Source organism: Lontra canadensis, unplaced genomic scaffold, assembly GCF_010015895.1.
Source record: "Lontra canadensis isolate GAN:19392208 unplaced genomic scaffold, GSC_riverotter_1.0 scaffold2, whole genome shotgun sequence".
NCBI lineage: Eukaryota > Metazoa > Chordata > Mammalia > Carnivora > Mustelidae > Lontra > Lontra canadensis.
Window position 1 is genome coordinate 5,303,859 of NW_022630996.1, and position 22,201 is coordinate 5,326,059.

Sequence of the window (22,201 nt, forward strand, 5' to 3'; positions counted from 1 at the left end):
CAGAGAAGTAGGAGTGAGGGGAGAGAAAAGTCAATGTATGGGTGTCAGATTTTACATAATTATGCTTTTGTGGATAATTTTGTTTAAGCAAACCTTGCTTGGCTAAAAGGTTGAAAATTACTGCCTTAGAAATTATATGCCTGAAAGACAGAAGAAAGTGCTGGCCACCCCTCTAGGCAGCACGGACCAGTCTTATTCTTCACAAAATATGTGAGTTCTTACCGTGCTGTAGTCATACCAATGGGCTTTGGGAAAATAAGCAGGAATCGCAAAAGTATTCTGAAACATAAAAATGACATATTATGCATATTCCAATAATGTAATTAATAAAAATCTTTCTCTAGAATTAAGATAAAAATGGTAATTTTATTAATGATTTTAAGAGTTTGGGAAGTTTTTAAAAATTTTTTTAAGATTCTTCTTAAGATTTTATTTATTTGAGAGAGAAAGAGCACAGAGGGAGAGGGAGAGGTAGAAGCAGGCTCCAGGCCGAGCAGAAAGCCCAACACAAGGCTCGATTCCAGGACCCTGATGTCATGACCCCAGCCAAAGGCAGACACTTAATCCACTGAGCCACCCAGGTGTCCTGAGTTTAGGAAGTTTAATTGAAAAAGATCTGAGAAGGGGTTCCTGGATGGCTCAGTGGGTTAAGCCTCTGCCTTCAGCTCAGGTCATGATCCCAGGGTCCTGGGATTGAGCCCCGCATTGGGATCTCTGCTCAGCAGGGATCCTGCTTCCTACTCTCTTTCTGTCTGCTGCTCTGCCTCCTTGTGATCTGTCTCTGTCAAATAAATAGTAAAATCTTTAAAAAAAATCCGAGAAAATTCTTCAAACATAGAGAAAACATTTTTTTTAAAGGTTAACTTTATAAAGATTTGGGATAACAAGACACTAAAATGAGAAATCAGTTGGGGTTGTGAAGTTTTCATTAATGGGGATTTTGAAAAAAAAAAGATCTCTCTTATATGTTCTAGAAAGGTCTTTGCTGGAAAAGAGCGAGTGGGACAAGATGATCTTTAAAACGCCCTTCTTGTACTTGAGATTATGTGACTGAGGGTTTCTAATCTATGACAAAAAAAAAAAAAAACTCACACTTTCCAGCACAGGGCTGATTAAGAGGGCAGGACCCAACATGAACTGACGGTCTATATCCCACGTTTCGTTGTCATTCGTAAACCTTAAAAAAAAAGTAAGAAGTATGAAATACCCATGAAACTGTTAGGACTGTTGCAGAGTGCTCTCCACAAGACATGGCCAGAACCTAGGCTTGCAGGAAACAGGCTGTACTCACTCATGGAAAAGGGGTCGGATGACAGTGCTGCCCTCAACGTGAGCTTTATGCATCAAAGTGTAGAGGTAGGGCAGCAGGGTGTATCTGGTCTGAAGGACTTTTCTGGAGAACATCTCAAAGGTTGAATTCCAGGCCACAGGATCTTGTCTCTAAAGAGATACAGGAACATGGGGGAGATACTTCTTTATGCTATGCTAACACTATCAGAAAAAGGTCGGCAGGCGCTTATCCCAGGTACCAGTGACACAGATCCCTCCCTTCATTTCTGTCCCATCCTCTCTCTTGCCCCTGCTGTCTGACTGAACTAGTGCTACTTCCTTCCCACTCTTTATCACAGACTCCTAAGTCCCCTGCACAGGGCTGGAGAGATGGGGCTCTATGCAGCACTGACAGAGCTTGGATGTATCTGAGTAAAATAAAAATTCTCCAAGGAAAAAGAGCTTCTTTTAGTTTAGCTCCACAGGGAGCTACAAACCCTGCTGTCCTCATAGGCACACATCCCTCAAGACATAAGCATAAATGTTTTCTTGAGAATTGCTCTGTGGGTTTCCTAAGAAACCCACAGATGGTCTGATTTTTATGGTTTTTCCCCAACAAAGAAGGACACTTCTTTTAAGAGTAAAGAAGAAGTTGTGATTTGAGCACCAGCTGCCGCCTCACCCTGGTCCCGATGGTGTTGTGGTTTCTGGAAAAGGGATAAAAGGCCCCCAGTTGCATCCAGCGAATACACATCTCATATTCAGCATTTCCAAAGAAGCCACAAATATCTGCTCCTGTCTGAGAAGATGCAAAATCAGAACATGAGGTGGGACTTTTGTAGGTTGCAGACACGTTGGAATATGACTAATTAATAACGGCCCCGATGTAACTTACATACGATATTCCAAAGAGACTGAACTCCATCATGCCTGCAATGAGAAGACAGCTGTGTTGGACAAAGCAGCCCTTTCAGAGGGTAGGTTTTCCCTGTCTCTTCCATCCCTACTTTGAAGCCCTGGGTCAACAATGATGAAAATATCAAACGATGGGTAGAGACTCAAACTCATACCCACGGAGAAGTCAGCTCCTGCTGCTTTCACTGCCCATGTGAACGATAGGCAGACATAACGAGTGTCTCCACCAGGACACACCCCAGCCCGCTCCCTGCCAGCAGGGGCCCCTGGGGGGAAGCCCACACACCGATGATGGATTTCCTCAGCTGGTCCCACACAGCCGTGTTGTCGCCCAGCCAGTGGCCTCCCCAGCGGCCAGAAGAGGGGAACGTGGAGCGCGTGATGACGACCCCTCGCTGTCCCGTCACCTCCTGCACAGCTCTGGTTGGAAGGGAACAAGGAAGTGAATTGGGCATGAATTCGAGGATGGGACAGCTGTGGGACTTCATTACAGAGAGCCGCTCCAGTCTGAAATATGAGGTGGCAATGGTCTTCCATTTGGAGCCAAAAGGTGTCTTCCCTGGAAGCATTTGCTATTTAAAGGTGATTCCAAGAGTCACAGCAGGACAACTGGGATCCATCATCCCCTAAATGTGGATTTCCTTTCTTTAAAAAAAAAATAATAAATTAACTATTTGCCTACATCGAGGTGGCAGGAAGGAGCTGGGTGAGGTGTGAGGCAGGTGTTTACAGAGCAATTGCTCTAACCGGGTATTAGCCTGGTCATTCCCGTATATATCACCTCACAACCTCCTGAGAAGGTCTCCTTGGCCTCCTTTCCTGTTACAAAACTGAGGCTCGGAGAAGTTGGACAATGTATCAGAAGACATTTAAAGAGCAAGGAGGCAGATCTGGGATCCAAATAAGAGTATATATGACTACAGCTATTTGGTAATTCTCTCTGTGCTACTCCTCACAAAGTGGGATACATTTGGCACACAAGGACAAATATACACAAAGGATGTTCAAATACCTCCCTACGGAAGGTGGGTCTTCTGTCTGCAGCTTCAGTAAGAAAATAAAAACAACGCGTGGCAGGAAAATCAATGGAACAAAAAGAGAAAGGCTATTAACAGATCCAAGTACATAATTTAATTCACATATTTGCTGAAGAAAGCATTACAAATCAATAGACACCGATGAATTATTCAGTAAATGATGTTAGGGAAAGGGGCTAGCTACTGTGGCAGAGATTAATCCATTGGGTCACTTCCAATATTTCACACCAGCATAAATCCCCACCTGGATGGATACACACTTAGACACATCCACACACACGTCTGAGAGGTAATGATGGTCTGAAATAAGGCAGGGATGGAGAGGAAGGGTAGATGGGAGGCAAAGAGCTTTGTCACTGACCATTTCAGAACTCTAGAAATTAACCAGGTCTGGAAAGCAATGGAAATGGTCTATCCAAGAAAAATGACTCAATCTCAGCAGGACAGTGAGGTCTGTGGGCTTTGAACTTGGGCTGCTCCCAGCTGACCCCATCCTTTGTTCAGTGGCTCCAACAGCCAGCAGCCCTGCAGCAGCCTCACAGGTCTGATCTCTTTGGGTGCTCTGTGAAAAGCACCAGCCCCTGAACATAATTGATACTTTTGTTCTAGCTTCCAACCCCCTGGATAATCTCTATTCCCAAGGTGTTGTGGCCATCTCCATTCCCAAGGTTCTGTGGCCAGAGCCTGGGAATTCCCAAAACAGTGACAATTTTCTGGCACCATCATAGGTATTCAGGCTAGGGTTTAGTTGGGACAAAGCTCGGCTGTTCTTAGAGTAAATTCTGGAGAAGTAGAACCATGGAGAATTTTGCAAAGATCCTACATATTCCTGAGGACTGAAAAGACAGCACACGCACAAGGCTCTGGGCATGCCCAACAAAGGCCATGAAAGGAGAAAGTTCCAGTGACTCACTTCTGGCCATACCAGAGGTCCTGAGTCAGCAGGAAAGGAAAGGTCTTAGAAACTACCTCAAGTTGAAGGTGTGGCTTCTCCTGCTTGTCCCCTTGGCAAAGGGTGGATGACATAGAAGCCAGGAATCCAGGTGACCAGGAAGGCCTTAACATTCCTTCAGCTTGACTAAATTTTAGGCAGGCTTCTTCCCTTTATTATTTTTTTTTTAAGTTTGTTTATTTGTTTGAGTAATCTCTACACCCAACATGGGACTCAAACTCATGACCCCGAGGATCAAGGATTGCATGCTCTTGGGATCCAGCCATCCTCTCTAGGAACACACTCACTCGTAGGTGGGTCTGGTCTGGGCCCATCCATACAGGCTGTGAACGTCGTAGTGCCGCACTCGCGAGCCGTCCAGCAGGATCTGCTCACTCTCCATGCACAGGGTCTTGCTGTTCAGGCCCTTTTCCCTGGACTCCAAATCTGAGTGGAAAGGCAGAGTTATTTCCCAAACAATTTGCTGTGTTCATTCACGAGAAATGCTCATTAGTTTTGCTGTTTCTCCATTTCACTCAACGACTTTGTTACCAGTCAACAGTTCCAATTTCAAGAATTATTTTGTCTACAAAATCAACATCTTTATAACTAATGAAGGGTAAAGACAGGGTGTGGAACTGGGCAAGGCACGCTTCATTGTCCTCTGATATTTATAGAATGCAACCAGAGCCCACTTATCTGTACAATAAACTCCTTTGTTGTTATGACTGTTTCTTCCACTAGATGGTAACATTCTCAAGGGAATAGATCTTGTTTCAATCAACTGCATTAAGGTCTCTAAATTTTCTGATTCGTTAGTACTTGCCTGATACATAAATATTGGGGGAGGAAGGAGAAGGAAGGGAGAGGGAAGGAGGGAAGAAGGGAAGAGAGGAAGAAGGGAAGGAAGAGGGAAAGGTATGCAGGAGTTAGTGAGCCATGGACAGGATAACTGTGACCCAAACAAGAAAATTAGATTGCAGATTCTATCCCACAAACTACTGGTTTGGTGTTTCTAAGAAGGTAAGTTGCTTCCTTCCCTGGGTTTCTGTAAGAATTCAACTTTCTGAGATACCTTTGATGGTAAGGTCCTATGATGCTCTATTCTGTTTGTATTACAGAACAACTAGGGTATGTCCTTCATGAAGTGTCTGTGGACATGGACAGAGAGAGAACAGAGCCCAGATTTTCATTCTCTATCCAAAATAGTCTGTGTTGGGGGCGGGGGGTGTGGTTATTTAAAGTGTGAGCAATCAGTTCACAGTTACCAATGTAATCATCCATTGCTTCGTCTTTCATAATACATCATGTCATTATTTCTATGCCTGATCCATAATTTACACTTGTTCAAGGTTATTCTATTTGGGATTTTATGTCATGTGTATAAGTATTTTCATTCTCCAAAATTAGGCTTCACTTTGACAAGAGAAGGAAAACTTTCAGAGTTTTTGAGTAGGGGAGTAATTTGATGAAGGAATCATTTACATACATGGCATATAGGGTGGATTATTAAGAATTTCATCGCTGCAGCCCCTGACAGATCCATCCACAAAGTTTGATGGCTCATTCATATCCTGCAATGAGTTAACAAGAAAGATTCTGTGATGTCAGAGACACTGTGACCTTGGCTCTGGAGGACACAGATTTCACGGAGATGAACACATCTTATTTAAGAACTCAGCCAATCACTTCATTGCCTCTGTTTACTCTAAGGCATTGACCCAGATGGACTCTAAGAACCCATGTTTATCTATGTAGAGGGTGAAACTCCTAGCTTACCTGGCATTTTTAAACTTGTGAGGATTATTTCATAGTAGCAAAAATATGGAGCTCATGCTGGATCCATGATCTAAGGAGATTCCTTGATACATCTCCCCACACAAGAACCCATTTTTGTTTTCCTATGTATGAATTACTCACTTTTTATCTGTGGCCCATGATTGCTATTCTCTTCCCCTACTCTTTCTTAGTGCAATAGCTTGGACTGATTCAGCAGAGACCAAACACAAGGACAAGTGTCTTGCTTTCTGCAGTAGATGCAGTCCTGAAGAGTTGTAGGTTAACCCAGAACCAAATCTGGAAATGAAATCATACTTGGGGGTTTATTACTAAATTTAAGCAGTGGTGGTTCCTGAGGTGAATGTTCACTGCCTACTTTGTTAGTGGAAAAGTTAAGATTTTATAAATTGAACTACTTTTAATAGGAAACACTAAGTGCAAAGGTAGGTGTTTGGGAACCTATTTACTATTTTTTGAGTTTTTCAGCCACATCTTCCCTCCCCCAGAACAAATATCCCAGAGTAATCATCTCCCTATTCTTCGGAGCTACACACATTTCTTCATTATCTGCTTTGCCTTGTTCAGGCTAATCTTCCTTGTGTCTGCTCTGGTCTACCTACACTGAGAATAGTGGCCAGAAAAACCCTAGGGCTTCCAGTGGGCTTGTAGGTCTATCTCTGGGTGAATTATGACCTTCTTTCAGCATAGCCCAGACCTATGAAACCCTTGAGAGCTGGCCTAGAAAATGCTCAGGATTTCAGGCCACTGAACAGTGAGGAAGAAAATTGAAACACTGATATGCTTCCTATCCTGAGACAAACACAAGTAGAAGAGCCTTTGGACACATGTCCCACAGATATTTCATGAAGCCCTGCTCTTAAGCCCAACTGACATGTGTAAGCAATATCTGAACAGGCCTTTGAAAATGAGTCTGTACCAGCACCGTGGTGAACACCTATTGTCTCTTGAATTCATGCCTTGCCAGCCCCTGCTCCACCTGGTATCACAGGATGGCCCCTCAGGCTCCCCAGGTATTAACTTCTGAGTAGTTTGACCAATGGGAGGCACTAGCCAGTGATTGGAGGTTGGGAGATAAGAGAAGCTGGGGTATTTGTCCCTCCCCCACTTTCTCTGGCAGCATCTCTAATAGTGGCCCATCTCCTCCAAGGGCTCCAGCTTTTGCAGGCATGTTCCTGGGCAGATGCACAATCCTCTCTGTGTCTCTAGGGGTCCAGCACCTCAACTATACAAGAGTATCCCTCTCTCTCATTCCCCCAGCCTTAGCTCCCTCCTTTGTTTGTCTTTGCATTGCCTCGCCATGGTTTAACTCCTAACATTTCCAAAGAAGAACCACCAAGGGTGCACTTACAATCCACAGTCCATCAAACTTCAAGTTCTTCCCTGACTTTTGGAAATTTTCATAGAGCTCTTTGATTTCCATCTTCCACCATGCGGCTGTACTATTACGTAAGAAGTCAGGAAAAGCAACGTTGGCTCTGTACAGCTGTAAGAGTAAACACATACTTTCAGGATGGGTCTTCACCTGTCCAGGAAGGGGAGTCTGGGGACCAGGAAGGGGCAAGGAGCAGGTACCTGTGCAAGGTACTGCCCCACTCAGATTCTGAAACTAGTCTCAGCTCTGCTGTTGCTTCTACAGAGTTTATAGTGAACACAAAGCTCAGAGAAGGCTGACTGCATTCTTTATTCTCCTAGAAGGATGTTAGTCTTAAACCCCCTTGAAACATGAGATCCGTTTAATGACCGGACCTTTAATCATATGAACTGGAAAATTAACTATCTGGGTCTAAATGATCAAACTTTAGATCTGTAAATATTTTTTCTACACTGACCAAATAAAGGAGACCAGTCATCCAGGGAAAAGTGACCTGCAGATTGAAGGGGAGGCTAGATGCCCAGGTTGATGTGACATCAAGTTTGGAGATCAAAAACATCAACCCTTTTGAACTGGCTGGCATATTTTCTTATATGGGGACAATTCACTAAAAACCTAGTCTGTTCATAACCTCTCCAGTGAAAATATTCTGGATTTCAATTTATTATTTTTCAAGCGCCATTGGATTTAAACATAATACCACTTATTAAAGGCACACATGTGAAGACATGTCACTTGATTACCCTCTACACATTTCCAGTTTAGTTGCTTATTGTGTTTTCTGTTTCTGTCTGATCTCATTCTACCAAGAAATTACTGGTTGACAAGCATGCTCAGAGAGTTGTTTAACCAAGTCCTGGGATAAAACTTATAAGTATCCAGATGTTTAGGGCAATGTGGACAGAAATCTGCACACAACTATACCTTAACCTGAGTTTCATGGTCAAGGGATGTATCCACATTCACATTGGGCAGTTCTGGCCAAGCCTATAGAAAAAGAAGAAAAATTAAAACTTCTGAAAGGCATTGCATATGGACCATGAGATGATTCACGTGTCAGACTCTAATGACATGCATCTCCATAAAATTCTTGGATTTCTTTGTCATTAATTAAATAGTAAAATCTGAATATATGAAATTCTGTTAGGAGAAAATAGAGCAGGGTCCTTTGACTCATTTCATAAGCTTTCAAAATCTTAAGCTCAAAAATAAAATAAGCTAAATCTATTTTAAATATTTCCTCTGAACAATCACCTTTCAAATGACTATTCTGCTGTCTATCATAGACATATAACAAAATTCTCTCCAAAAGTAACAAATTTAAAACGACTCTAAAGAACTAAGATTGATTTCATTCACAACCTATAAAATTAACCTTAATATTCTTAAGTAGCATTAACACTTACTAGAGACTCCAAATATACATAGCATTAAAAAAAATCCAGAGTTTCAACCAATCTCATCTATAACTAGAAGGGCATTAACTATATACATTGATTAATTAACTAGAAGGGCATTAACTATATACGTTGATTAATTAATCCATTCAGCAAATGCTTACTGATACTATATGATAGGCACTGTACTATAATCTGTATCTACTGAGATTTAAGTGAGAAATAGTCCTTGTTTTCTTTTTTTTTTTAAAGACGTATTTATTTAAGAGAGAGACAGAGAGAGAGGGAAAGAGCATGAGCAGGAAGAGAGGCAGAGGGAGAAGGAATCCTCAGACTCCTCATTGAGCAGGGAGCCTGATGCAGAGCTTGACCCCAGGACCCTAAGATCATGACCTGAGCCAAAACCAAAAGTTGGACTCTCAACCCACTGAGTCATGCAGGACTAACCCACTTAGTCCTTGTTTTCTAAGAGTTCACAGATAAATGTGTGTGCTAAGTGACATGCTATCCTCTCTGAAGATGCTAATATAGAAAATGGGAGAAATGAGCAGAGGTAAACTGGTCACTGAATGCTTCTATGAGAGTACATTTGAATTGGTCTTGAAGTGCAGATATTATCTGGGTAAGCTGAGAAGGCAACATCCAAAAGCACAGTAAGCAGAGCATGCACCTAAAACAGGAGGAAGCATAGCACAGTTACAAAGCAGAGTCTGAATCCTGCGTAGGAGCTTCTGTCATCTGGGGTCAGGAAGTGCACCTACAATTCTGTTGCTATAAAACAAACAGATGAAGACTGAGAGTTCATCAGACACAGACTTCAACAGACACAGACTTCAGAGCCATTCCCAAAGGAATTCTTTATGTTTGTTACGTGACCAGCTGGAATACATAAAGGTAGGAGCATCAGAATATCTCCAGACAATAAAACAAAGCTCACTGATACTTTAGAGACTTAGACCTTGGTCTTATTAATCAACATCAGGAAGATTTCTACTCATTCATGATTTATTAATTACCCAATATATTTTGCCAGGATTTATTGACAGCCTCTTTTAATCAAGACATTCTGGTGCTGATTAATTATGGGCATCTTCTCCCAAGGCTCACCTTTCCCCAGACAATGTCATTACTGTTGGGCCATTTGATGAACACATTGTTTTCCTTCCCTCTTTTGAATGGCTGATACATGGTCTCGTTGCCAGAAATAGCTGGGTCCTGCAATGAAAGGGTTTAAAACAGCAAACATGAGAAAAACAGCTCCAAGACAAAAAACAAAAACAGAATACCCATAGATAATTTGCTTTATGTCTATAAAATTCTTGAGGAATAAAGTATGCTATTGGAAAACATTCCTGGAGATAAGCCAGGTTAATAAGACATTAACCTCCCACAAAGAAAGTCAATTTATTGTGCTCCTAGAGTATGGTATCAATACTCTTTAAGAACATGAAGCTTCTTTCTTCTGTTCTGTGTCCAAAGTGGCTTCCCTGTGTACCCCACCCCATACCTGCCTCAGTTACCCTATAATAGTATCCTATTTCACAACTGTCATATAAATCACCACTATCTGAAATTATCTTTAATTTTTCTCATTTTTTGAAGTTTTTATTTAAATTCCAGTTAGTTAACAGGCAGTGTAATGTTAGTCCAGTTGTACAATATAGTCATTCTTTAATGGTGATTTATTGGCTGTCTCTGATTGAATAAAATCCTGTAAGAAAAAGGACAATGTCTGATTCATTAATTTAGATCATACACACACACACACACACGCTCACGCACACGCACACACACACACACACACACACACTTTTTAGAACAGTGATTTTCAAAGACCCAGTATTTAATTAATACTTGAATGAATGAATGAATGAATGAAAGTCAGGAAATAATGTTCTATTTCTTGGAAGCTACAAGGGAGGACCATTTGCAGGTAACTACTTCCGTGTTTATCAAAATACAGCCTCCAGTGCAAAATCGTAAATTGGTGTTCTGAATCTTAGCTCAGTTGTTTGTAAGTTTAATTAAGAAGAAGTAAATCCCCTGAGCCTCACCATTGCTGAGTAATGATACAACTGAAGTGGCTTTTGAACCCCCTAAGGTAAATATGAGAGTAGGATACAGTGATTCCCTCAGAGGCACAGCCTAGAACAATGAGGCCTTTTGGATGTTGCTGTTATATTCAGTGTTTCAGTCCATAGTTCTGACCTTAACCAAGGGAATGGTAGTAACAAATTACACTCCAGTGATGCTTATGAAAAATAAATGTTGCAAAGTATCACCTTTGGAAACCATTTCTCATGTGTTCTGTCCTCCTTTGTTTATTCGCTTTTTAGAACTTAAAAAAAAATTACTATAGTCTCACAGGAAGTTGCAAAAAATGTACAGGGAAGTCTTGTGTACTCTTCATCTAGTTTCCCTCAATGCTACTATTTTAAAGCCATGAACACAGAAACAGAAAATGGGCTCTAATCTTCTAAATACCTACCAGAATGAGAATGAATCTCATGCCATTATTCTTCATTTGCTCAATCAAGAAGCTGAGGTTTTTGAAGCTGGAGCTGAGAGTGAAGTCCAGCTTCCGGTCCATGTAATCGATGTCTACATGCTGGACGTCCTACAGGAAGGAGTAAGCAAGGTGCTGGGGATCCTATGGCAGTACCCCTCAGGACCCACAAATGCCTCTGCCGACCCCAGCCCAGGCCCCTCCTAATTTGTCCAATCCCCGCCCCCCCACACACACACTTTTCAATTCTGAAGACTGAAATTGCTTTCTGATTCCTGCATACAGATCACCTGTCCCCATCCTTTTCCATCTGTTCCCCCAACTGGAATTGTCTCTCCTTTCCCTCCCTTGATTCAATTCTTTTCCACTCTTCAAATTTCAAATTGGTGAGCCTATCAAAACAAGTGCTATTCGAATATTCAAGGGTAGAAAGCAGGACTTCCCTGAGAAATATATTTATTTCCCCCTTCCAGTAAACCTGATTAGATTTATTACATTTAGAACTATATTATTGTATAGCTTTTTAGAATGTGTGTATTTCTGCCATTCTGTTCTACTGGATGGTCCTTGAGATGAGAATTTTGTCTTCCCTTTTCTCTAAATATTACCAACCCAGGCTTCTGCATGTGAAAGTCACTCAATCTAGGGTTGGTGAATGATGGCTAATGTGGTTAATACTCACTTGAAAAAAAGAGATACTCCTTTTTGGCCTGAAGAGGATAATCACCCATATTGCCTTAAGATTCTAGGTAAAACTTGATTGGGGAACAGAGACTTGTGCAAAAGCCAAAGCTTGGAAAAGAACAAACTGCCATATTATAAACACTGATCACCTTGGTGCAGAAGATCTCTGGATTTTTTCATCTGCTAATTTTCCTACTTTTTCTACTTTACATTTAATACATATATGGTAGAGTAGTACATAAAAATAAAATACTTAAAGCCTGGGTGAATGTTTCAAATTATCTTGATGACAACATCATAACACTTCACTTTATTCTCATCTTCCAGTCATTAGTTGTCCTCTAAACTCTGAGGAGATGGACTAACAGCAGAGAAAGAGCATGAGGGACGAGAAACTGATGATTACAGAGGAGGAAGGGTGTGCTCTCTGTGGACTTCTGCTTGCTGGCAGCAATGGCCTACACTTCTCGGGGCTTATGAAGGGGACTGGTTGTCATTGTGTGATATGCATATGTGAGTATGTGTGATCCCCAGAGGGTGAAGACTTGATTTTAGCTGCTTTCTTTCATACTGTCACTTTATATCCATCCTCTCTAAGAATTGTCATCCTTTTGACATGATTCTCACTTAGAAGTTCCCAAAGTCATGACTTAAGACTAGCCGTGCTTCCTGCAGGGCATTCTTGGCAAAAGGCAATGAATGAGTAACAGTATCCCTCAAACACACTGCCAACCACTGAAGAATTAAGGCAACTTTCAATTTTGAACCCTCGAATTAAGGGTGGCGTGAAATAAATTTGGAAATCACTGTATTCCACATAAGACGAGCTCCGTAACTACGTTTTCCTGTACTGAAGTCGTCATCAATAATTTCCCTGAAGACATTTTCAATCTATAATTAGGCACAAATTCCCATAACTAATTAAACCATGGGCTGAGTGGAGGATTCATACATAGGGAATCTGTGCCGCCATCATTGCCTCATACAACTGGGAGATCTCAGTATCATTCTGGTATCCATAGCGACTTAGCTGGAATCCCAAGGCCCAGTATGGAGTCATTGCTGGCCGACCAATCAACTAGAAGAAAAAAGAAAAATGGGTCCAGGAAGACTTTGGGGGAAAGGGAAGAAAAGACTTATACTTGAAGCAATTTGAGCACTTCTACTGAGCACTGTCTGATCTAAGAGGTCTTGCTCAAGAAAAATAAGAAAGTTAAATAAATATGGACTGATCATCAACATGCAGGATGACAGAAAATCTCCTGTATTCTAGAGATTCTACTCTGGGAAGGCTAAGAACTCAGGGGCTGTTACTGATTAGATATTCTTAGAATACTTAGCAAATAATTAAGAGACACATGGGTTATCTATATGCCTTTATACCTGTAACATTAGAACCTAACTTCAGGAAAGACAGCAATAATGCAGTAGGAATACCCAAGGGACATAGAAACAAAAATCAACTATCTCAGTGATAAGAACATGGTAATAACCAAAAAACACTTGATTGTTTATCAATGCATAGAGTGAATTCTAACCTCAGTGTATTGTTGAGTTACAAGTTCAGGGGTTGGCCCCAAAACCATATAAAAGTCCAAAATCCCTCCTGTGGTGCGGTATGTCAGGGCAGGAGTGGGCTGGAATGACACATCTGTTTAAAAAAAAAAAAAAAGAAGAAGAAGACAAGGAGTCCTTGGAGCTATACGTCCCATAGATAGTAAATCTGCCCTAAAATGTACTCTTTACTTTCTCTCTTTCTTTCATGCTTTCCTTCCCTGGAAGGTTTTCTCTTATGTTGTGGAATAGGTAGATTTGCAGGTACCCCAAACATAATCTCAACATCTTGTATCACTCTGTGAAAGGAAGTTAAACTGTCACAGTAAAAGGTCATGCAATTTGGTCAAAATTTTACTGCTAACACCTGGCCTAAAGCTCTTCATAAATCTGGAAGGAAGAAATGAAGGAAGGAAGGAAGGAAGGCAGGGAAGGAAGAAAGGATGGAAGGGAGGGAAAGTCAGTTTTATTCCATTTCCCTTGCCCTTGAATTTCTCTATTTCTACTGGTATTCCAGATCCCAGGAAAGTAGTCACAGCTGGTTATGTGCAGGGAACGTGCCTCTGTCTTACCCATGGCATTGCTGTTTAGCAGGAGCACCCCATGGGCACTGCCATCTTCCTCCAGGGCCATGTAGTAGGGGTGGACGCCATAGGAATTCTTCTTGTACTGGGAGAGTCATGGGGGACAGTAGGCAGTAATCAAAAAAAGAAATATCCAAAAAGTTGTTTCTACATCATAACCCAAACAGCAAGCTCCTATTCAATACTGAAGATTCACCACAATGTCATGTTCTTTATGAAACCTTTCTTTCTACCCCAAATAAAAAAATCAGGTGCCCTCCCCCTCATGCCCTCCTCATTTATTATTACATAATTCTCTCATAGCACAGATTATATTAATATAATTATATTACATATATAATATATATATTATATAATACATATATAATATGTATTATATATGTATGTATTATATATATGTATATACATATATGTGTAATATGTATATATAATATATATTATAATATATATTATATATAATATATAATACATATTATATATGTTAATTATCTATATAATATATGAGGGGGAGGGATATATAATATATATATTACCATTAATTCTGCATCTCTCTCTCTCTCTCACTAGCCTATAAACCTCTGGAGAACGGACAGCATTTTTTAAATAAGACATGTACCTGACACATAGAATATACTAAAGAAAAGCTTACGAAGTAAAATCCATAGGCCACAGGAAAAAAATATGTTAGGGACAGAAGGAGCATAACCTGTGGCCTATTTCGTCTGAGAACAGAATTTACCAACACAAGGTGAAGCTCATTAATCGGCACTCTTACATGTACATATGGATTAAGATAAATTTATACGGAGAGAAACTGATCGATAGTCTTTTTCTTTTGTGCTTACTGCTGGGGGCTCATCACGAGCAAACATTCCCCACGTGGTCCAGCTCATATTTCTTCTGAAAGCTGTGTGCTCCGTCTCCCCAAAGCCATAGATGTACTGAGAGGGGAGGCGAGTAGAAATGGAGAGGAACATGTCGTTGAAGGTGAAGCCAGGCAGCTGAGAATCCCAACTGTAACACAAAAGCATACCTCCACATTGCCCTGATCATGGGCAGAGTAAGCAGGGGGCCTGTTTGGGAATTCTAGTGGCTTCCTCAGCCTTCTTTTTTTTTTTTTTTTTAAGATTTTGTTTATTTATTTCTTTGACAGAGACAGATCACAAGTAGGCAGAGAAGCAGGCAGAGAGAGAGGAGGAAGCAGGCTCCCCGCCGAGCAGAGAGCCCAATGCGGGTCTTGATCCCAGGACCCTGAGATCAAGACCTGAGCCGAAGGCAGAGGCTTTAACCCACTGAGCCACCCAGGCGCCCCCTTCCTCAGCCTTCTAAGGGAATGCACAGCTGGATGCAGGTTCAAATACTGTGAAACGACATAGCTCATAACAAAGGCCATGACTCACTGCCAATGTTCTGTATTTGCCTTTTTATTCTGTGGTCTGCCAGGGTGAGAACTCCTTTTCTGGGCCACGGGCTCCTTGAAGGCAAGGACTATGTCTCACTCATCTCTTTATCCCAGTGATCATTAGAGAACCGGTTTGAATACATGTATGAATCAATAAGCAAGGTCTAATCACGTTTCCCAAAAGAAAAGGGCGAAGCTCTTCACATGAGTTCTCTAGACTGGTCAAAGGACTTCTTAGCACAGAAGGCAACTAACTGACCAAAGTTAGACATGCAGTCAAAGAGAGACAAAGGCTTCTACATGTGCGCACAGAGGTGATGGCTTTCACTTGGAAGGGGAACTTCAGCCCCAGGCAAAATCCTTCACTTCATTCCATTCAGTAGCAAGACGAGGGATGAGAAATGTCAACTCTTTTCCCATTTAACATTGGAAGAAGACTTTTTTTTTTTTTTAGATTTTATTTATTTATTTGAGAGCGAGACAGTGAGAGAGAGCATGAGCGAGGAGAAGGTCAGAGGGAGAAGCAGACTCCCCATGGAGCTGGGAGCCCGATGTGGGACTCGATCCCGGGACCCCGGGATCATGACCTGAGCTGAAGGCAGTCGTCCAACCAACTGAGCCACCCAGGCGTCCCTGGAAGAAGACTTTAAGTCTACAGCGCTCATGAAAGCAAAGATTGCAAGAAGCTGTTTCTCTTTCCTTAGAAAACTTTCCCTCTCTTCCGAGTCTTCTGTCATTTGGTAATGAGGCTACATAGAGCTGATTTCTATCCTTGGTCATGCTTACTAAAAAGAGTTTTCTGTTCTACTCAACAAGAACAATAAGTAGAACATGCATTTTTCTTTTTTCTGAAATTGAGCAACACTTATTTTAAGCCTCTGATTAATTTTTCTTGTTGAGTTAGTGACTAGTAAACAGGGAATAGATCTGTTGCTCCATTTTCTAACACACACATACACGTACTTAGATTGTCTCTAAGATTAATATTTTATGTGCATTAATTAGAACTACCATAATTAGGCCCAGAACCACTTTAGTGAGAACTAAATAAATAGTGCTTACATCACAGTGCCAGAGCTTTTTCTTCGAATCTGGATCCCAAAAGGATTGTTTTGAATCTTGACGTCATACAGACGGTCTTCAGGGGAGCCAACTGGAGAGGGAGGGGTGTTCAGAGGCACGGGGACCTCGTACCTTTTGTTCGTGGAATCAAAGATCTAACAAGAAGAGAGAAGGAAACTTTCTGATGGTATAATCTTAGACCTAAAATCTCTCCTGCCAGTTCATATCATTCAGTTCCCATGTTTTCTGGACAGTTTGAATCACATTGGGAGGCATCAAATATCCCAAAGCAAATGGATGTGATTTGCTACCTACAATGCCCAATATGGATCCCGAACTCCCAAATGCCTCAGAAACACCTATTCAGAAGCAGGGAGGGCACTTCCTCTAAATAATTTATGAATTCAGTATGTAGAATTTCACAGATAGAATGTGTGTGTGTGTGTGTGTGTGTGTGTGTTTATGAGCACATGAATATGTATGTGCACATAATAATGTAAGATTATGTTTGGGCATGTATGTGTATGTCAGAAATTAGAGAACTGAGTTTTTATATGTACTCGGATCTTACTGTTTGTGCTTTCAGATGCTTAAGACAAGTTTGGTCCATAGTCCTGCTTCTTAAAATTGTGTTTCTCAGATCCTGGTGGCTTGTCAAAAATGCAAAGTCTCAGGCCACCCTCCCCTTCATTTTCTGAATCTGAATCTTCATTTTCACAAGATCTCCAGAGTGATTCCTCCCACATACTATGAAAAACAATGCTTAGAGCTGAGTTGTCCAAGGTGGTATTGTCACCAGTGAGACCCTGTGACCCCCTGAATTCAAGACTGACCTCCTGAACTCAGGAAACTCCTAGAAGTTTCTGCCTAACTGTAACTTCATCTTTTAGAAACTAACTATGGGATTGCTGGACCAGGAAAATAAACATTTGAGGAGAGGTCTGTGTAGATGAATCAGAAAGTGCAGGCACAGTTACCTCAGCTTTATTATAATGTTAAAACCCCCTTCTGATATTCCTCCCAAGCCCTAACAAAAGGAGCCCGCCTACCCCTGCTGGGGAGTCACTGGCTTTGGAAATCATTCCCTGAGATCTCCTTGATGACCTTGAGAGGCAGCTCCACCTGCTGTAGTCTCTGTCTCTAACTCACCCAGCAGCAGACCCACCAGACACTTGGGGCTGTTAAATGCTCGAAAGGTGCTAATCTGAATTGAGACTTGTTATAAGTGTAAACTATACACCAAAATTTGAAGAGTTAGTATGATTAAAAGATTCTAGGGGCACCTAGGTGGCTCAGTTGTTAAATGTCTGCCATCGGCTCAGGTCATGATCCTACAGTCCTGGGATCAAGCCCCGAATCCGTCTCCCTGCTCCGCAGGAAGTCTGCTTCTCCCTCTCCCTCTCCTACTTGTTTTCCCTCTCTATCAAATAAATAAATAAAATATTTTAAAAAAAATTCTAAAATAGCTCAATAACTGTATTTGGATTACATGGTGAGATAATATTTCAACATGTTGGTTAAATAAAATCTTATTAAAATGAATTGCATTTGATTTTTTTTCAAATACATCCTTAGGAGTATGGCTATTAGGAAATACATGTGGTTCACATTGTACTTCCCTGAGAGCAGAGCTGTGGGTCTCAAAGTGTGGCCCCTTGACCCACCTCAGCATCAGAATCATGTGGAAACGTGTTAGGGATGCAGACTCTCAGACTGGGAACTCCAGGGCTGACACCCAGCCATCTAAGCTTTAACATCTGAGCTTTAATTTAACAAGAATTGTGGGTGATTCTGGAGCTTTCTGAAGTTTAAAAACCACTGTTAGAGAAATAATTTTAACACTGGAAGTGAGTTAATGCCACTCGTGTGAGTTTCCCATGGAGCAGACACATTTTTCACAGGGCTAAGGAGGGGTCCTTTGAGGACACTTATGACTGAGCGCTTGGCAGTGCAGAACATTCACAACCCCGGTGGGTCCAAGATCACATCCTGGACTGGTACCTCTCTGGGCCATGGTGCCTTTGTCCATTAAATGATGGATTGAGACCAACTGTGTGTCAATGACTTTCATCCACATGGAGCTGTAAGAACTCTGTGTTGAGGATCAAAACCTGCACCACCTTGGAGATTACCTTGAACTGCAGCATGTATTCTGTGTGGTAGATCACGCTCAGCTGGAGGAAGCTGACTGTCGCAGAGAGAGAGCCAGAGGCAGTGGCTGCTCGGGCTGATTCAGGGGCCCCCAGGTGGGCAAGTTTTGTGGTGATGCCCGTAGGCAGGTACTGAATGTTACTGACGGCATAACTAGGGATGGTGTCGTAGTAACAGGTGGGCACGTCAGGAACAGTTGTGTTCTGGAATAAGAGAAGAAATTCCCCATCAGCCTCTAACATCACACTGCAAGGTCTGATTTCTGGAGAAGCTGGTTCACACAAACTAAGTCTCTTACACCTTGCCCATTATTATGGCTTTAATTATGTTCCTCCCCAAAATGTGAAGTCTTACCCTGGTATCTGTGAAAGTGACCTTATTTGGAAATAGGGTCTTTACAGATGATCAGATTCAATGAGATCATTAGGATCGGTCTAATGTGATATGACCAGTGTCCTTATTAAAAGGGGAAATTTAGACACAGAGACAGACCTGCACCCAGTGAGATGCCCATGTGAGGATGAAGGCAGAGATTGGGGCAATGTTTTTATAAACCAAGCAAGTCCAAAGAGTGCCAGAGAACCACCAGAACCTGGGAGAAAAGCACGGGACAGAGTCTCCCTCCCTTTCCTTAGAAGGAACCAACACTGCTGACAGCTTGATCTCAGACTTCTAGCTCCCAGAACGCTCACATAACAGATTTCTGTTGTTCTAAGTCACCTAGTTTGTGGCACTTTGTTACGATAGTACCAGCAAATGAATACATCCATTTAAAAAAACACATGCTCTTTGGCCTCCTGTCCTGGGTGGGCAGGTAAGGGTAAGCAGGAAGCCTGATCTGGAAACTGGAATCCTCAGGCAGGGTTCTACTCCTGGTGTCCTCATTGCTGCCATTGTGACCTTGAGGTAATCTCTCTGACTTTCATTCTATATATCAAATGAAGAGAAAAAGTCTTACCAACTTACCTTCTGCATGGACTCTCTAATAGATGAAAAAAAAAAAAAAACCCTCACTTAAAATACTCAATACACAATGCATACCCAACGTATTGTTGTTGTGTTAAAAATAAAAGTGGGGTTTTAAATGCTGTGGTTGGAGGAAAGAGAGAGCCAGAGTGGCAGTAAGTGTTTTCTGATTCAGGATATCTGAGGAAAATACTGGTCTCCTCTCACCCGGATTTGGCAAAATAATTTTTCAGTTGACATAATGTCATTTTTTTTTTTTTTCTGAAGGATGATTGCTCTTCAACCCATCAACAGTTTGGAAGTGTTTTCTAGGTGTCTAATTATCCACGGGAAGTTTCTCCAACTTTCTGCTCACTGTGGTGGTGTGTTCCTGATCATTACCTCCCAAAGGCACCCCCGCTGCCTGCAACTCTCCTCAGAGACTGCAGGATCCTCAGGGTAGCAGTTGAATTTCTCCAGGTCACTGACTGGAAGTTTCCATTCGATGGAGAAATTCTGACCAAGTGCCAGTCCCTTGAGATCCCTGATCTTCACCATCTGAGGAAGGAGAAAGGAGGCTGCATGACAAACAAGGTGAGGTTGAGCCACCCAGCCAATGTCCTTCCCTGATGATCTGGAAGGGAAACTAGCCCTTCATCCAACACCACTTCATCATGGGATATTTGGAATATTATTTTTTATCCTCTGGGTCTTTCAACCTCCCTGTCAGGAAAATGAACATGGCTTATTTCTGACCTTTCTCATCTCATGGAGTCACCATGGAATGTTGAAAGGGAAGGGCTTTCATCATGTTAAGGATTACAGATCACAAGCAGGGCTCTCTGTAAGACTCGTTGCACCCTGGGTGTGGTGCTCACACACTATAATAATGATGCCAGTAATAACAATAGTTAAACTTTATGGAGCATTTATATGGGCCAAGCACTGTGATAACCACTTTAGAGGCATTATCTCCACCAATCTTAGAAGGTAATCCTATGCTGCAACTAATACGGCTATCTTCATTTTACAAAATAGAAAACTGAGGGTAAAGAGGTTTAATGCTTTGCCCATGATCTCACAGCTAGGAGACAGCAGAACTAGGGCTGGAACCCCATTCTGCCTCATAGAGAAACCAGGCTCTTATTTTTTGCAATCTGCATTGTCAAAATGGAAGGGGGCTGCCCTAAAAAATAGTGAATTTCCCAGCACTTGAAACAGTCAACTAACAGTTGGAACCTTTTGTTAAAGATTAGCTTGTAAGGGACTCATTCAGTAAGAGCAGAATTGGATTATCCCTCGTGTTTTTTTCAACTCTCCTTCAGTGTAATGGTATAAAAGCAGTGTGTCAGTTGTGTCTCAAAGAGAGTCTTTAACTTAAATGAGAGGACAAACGTGTAAACACTCTCAGAACTAGGCCAATGTACCGAATCATATTTTCACTATATCACATCTGGGATCAGCAGGTCTAGTTTTAAATCTGCCCAGAGAAGAAATGCCTTGCCTCAGAGTCCCAATGCCCACTGTCTTCTTCAGTGTTCTGATGCAAACAAAGCTCAGGAGCCCATATTTAGAACGCATAGTTTCTCCTGCAACTGCCCTGTGGTACGGTAGACTTTGCAGCAAGCTAGCTGTCTCTGAAACTGCCCAAAGTGAAAAGAGCAAGGGAGAGCTGGCTGTCAGAATCTTAGGCCCGGGCTTTTGACAAGGGCCCTGCAAGGATGGAACAGTCGCCCACCTTTGATGAAACATTGTAGGTAACATTTGAAACGCAGGTGGCAGAATTACTATGTAAGACAGTAAAATCAGTTGGTTGCTTGTCCATTCCCAAGATTATGATATCTGTAAACATGAGGTTGTTAGGGTCCATATAGTTATTATTTACAGTCTTTGCCTGTAGACGATTCTGGAAAGAAAGAAAAAAACACAAAAACATCTGTTTAGAAACTAGGTACATCACCACATACCACTCAACATTTTTCCTTCTGACATCTGAGATATGTCTTTTATCTCTGAAGTTCTCATTGATGCCTGGTGATCATCCCCAGGGAATTTGCTAACCCAGACTCTTTCCAACCTTCAATCTTTCAGTAACATTTCATGTTTGTTTTGGCTCACTGGTTACTGATTGATTCCATCACTCAGAAAATAAGTTCCTGACATCACAGAATTTCCAAGTGGACAAGATGGGTACTCTTTTTTTTTTAATTACTTTTATTAACATATAATGTATTATTTGTCCCAGGAGTACAGGTCTGTGAATCATCAGTCTTACACATTTCAAAGCACTCAACATAGCCCATACCCTCCCCAATGTCCATAACCCAGCCACCCTATCTCTACCCTCCCAACACCCGAGCAACCCTCAGTTTGTTTTGTGAGATTAAGAGTCTCTTACAGTTTGTCTCCTTCCTGATCCCATCTTGTTTCATTTTTTCCTTCCCTACCCCCCAAAACCCCTACCCTGCCTCTCAAATTCCTCATATCAGAGAGATCATATGATAATTATCTTCCTCTGATAGACTTATTTCACTTAGAATAATACCCTCTAGTTCCATCCATGTTGTTGCAAATGGCAAGATTTCATTCCTC

At 41.7% G+C, this 22,201-nt stretch overlaps 1 protein-coding gene across 1 annotated transcript in view; it reads right to left on the reverse strand.

Annotated features, from left to right (window-relative positions):
* The window catches only part of MGAM2 (maltase-glucoamylase 2 (putative)), an 83,678-nt gene that overhangs the window by 19,743 nt on the left and 41,734 nt on the right, over positions 1–22,201 (reverse strand). Inside the window, 20 exon segments of the mRNA XM_032867306.1 lie at positions 223–279; positions 1,093–1,177; positions 1,292–1,440; positions 1,952–2,068; positions 2,165–2,199; positions 2,471–2,604; positions 4,461–4,599; positions 5,642–5,726; positions 7,301–7,435; positions 8,249–8,311; positions 9,829–9,936; positions 11,210–11,338; positions 12,864–12,989; positions 13,450–13,562; positions 14,038–14,134; positions 14,895–15,063; positions 16,514–16,668; positions 18,646–18,867; positions 20,012–20,167; positions 21,348–21,515. Of these exon segments, the coding sequence (XP_032723197.1) occupies positions 223–279; positions 1,093–1,177; positions 1,292–1,440; positions 1,952–2,068; positions 2,165–2,199; positions 2,471–2,604; positions 4,461–4,599; positions 5,642–5,726; positions 7,301–7,435; positions 8,249–8,311; positions 9,829–9,936; positions 11,210–11,338; positions 12,864–12,989; positions 13,450–13,562; positions 14,038–14,134; positions 14,895–15,063; positions 16,514–16,668; positions 18,646–18,867; positions 20,012–20,167; positions 21,348–21,515 (2,442 nt within the window).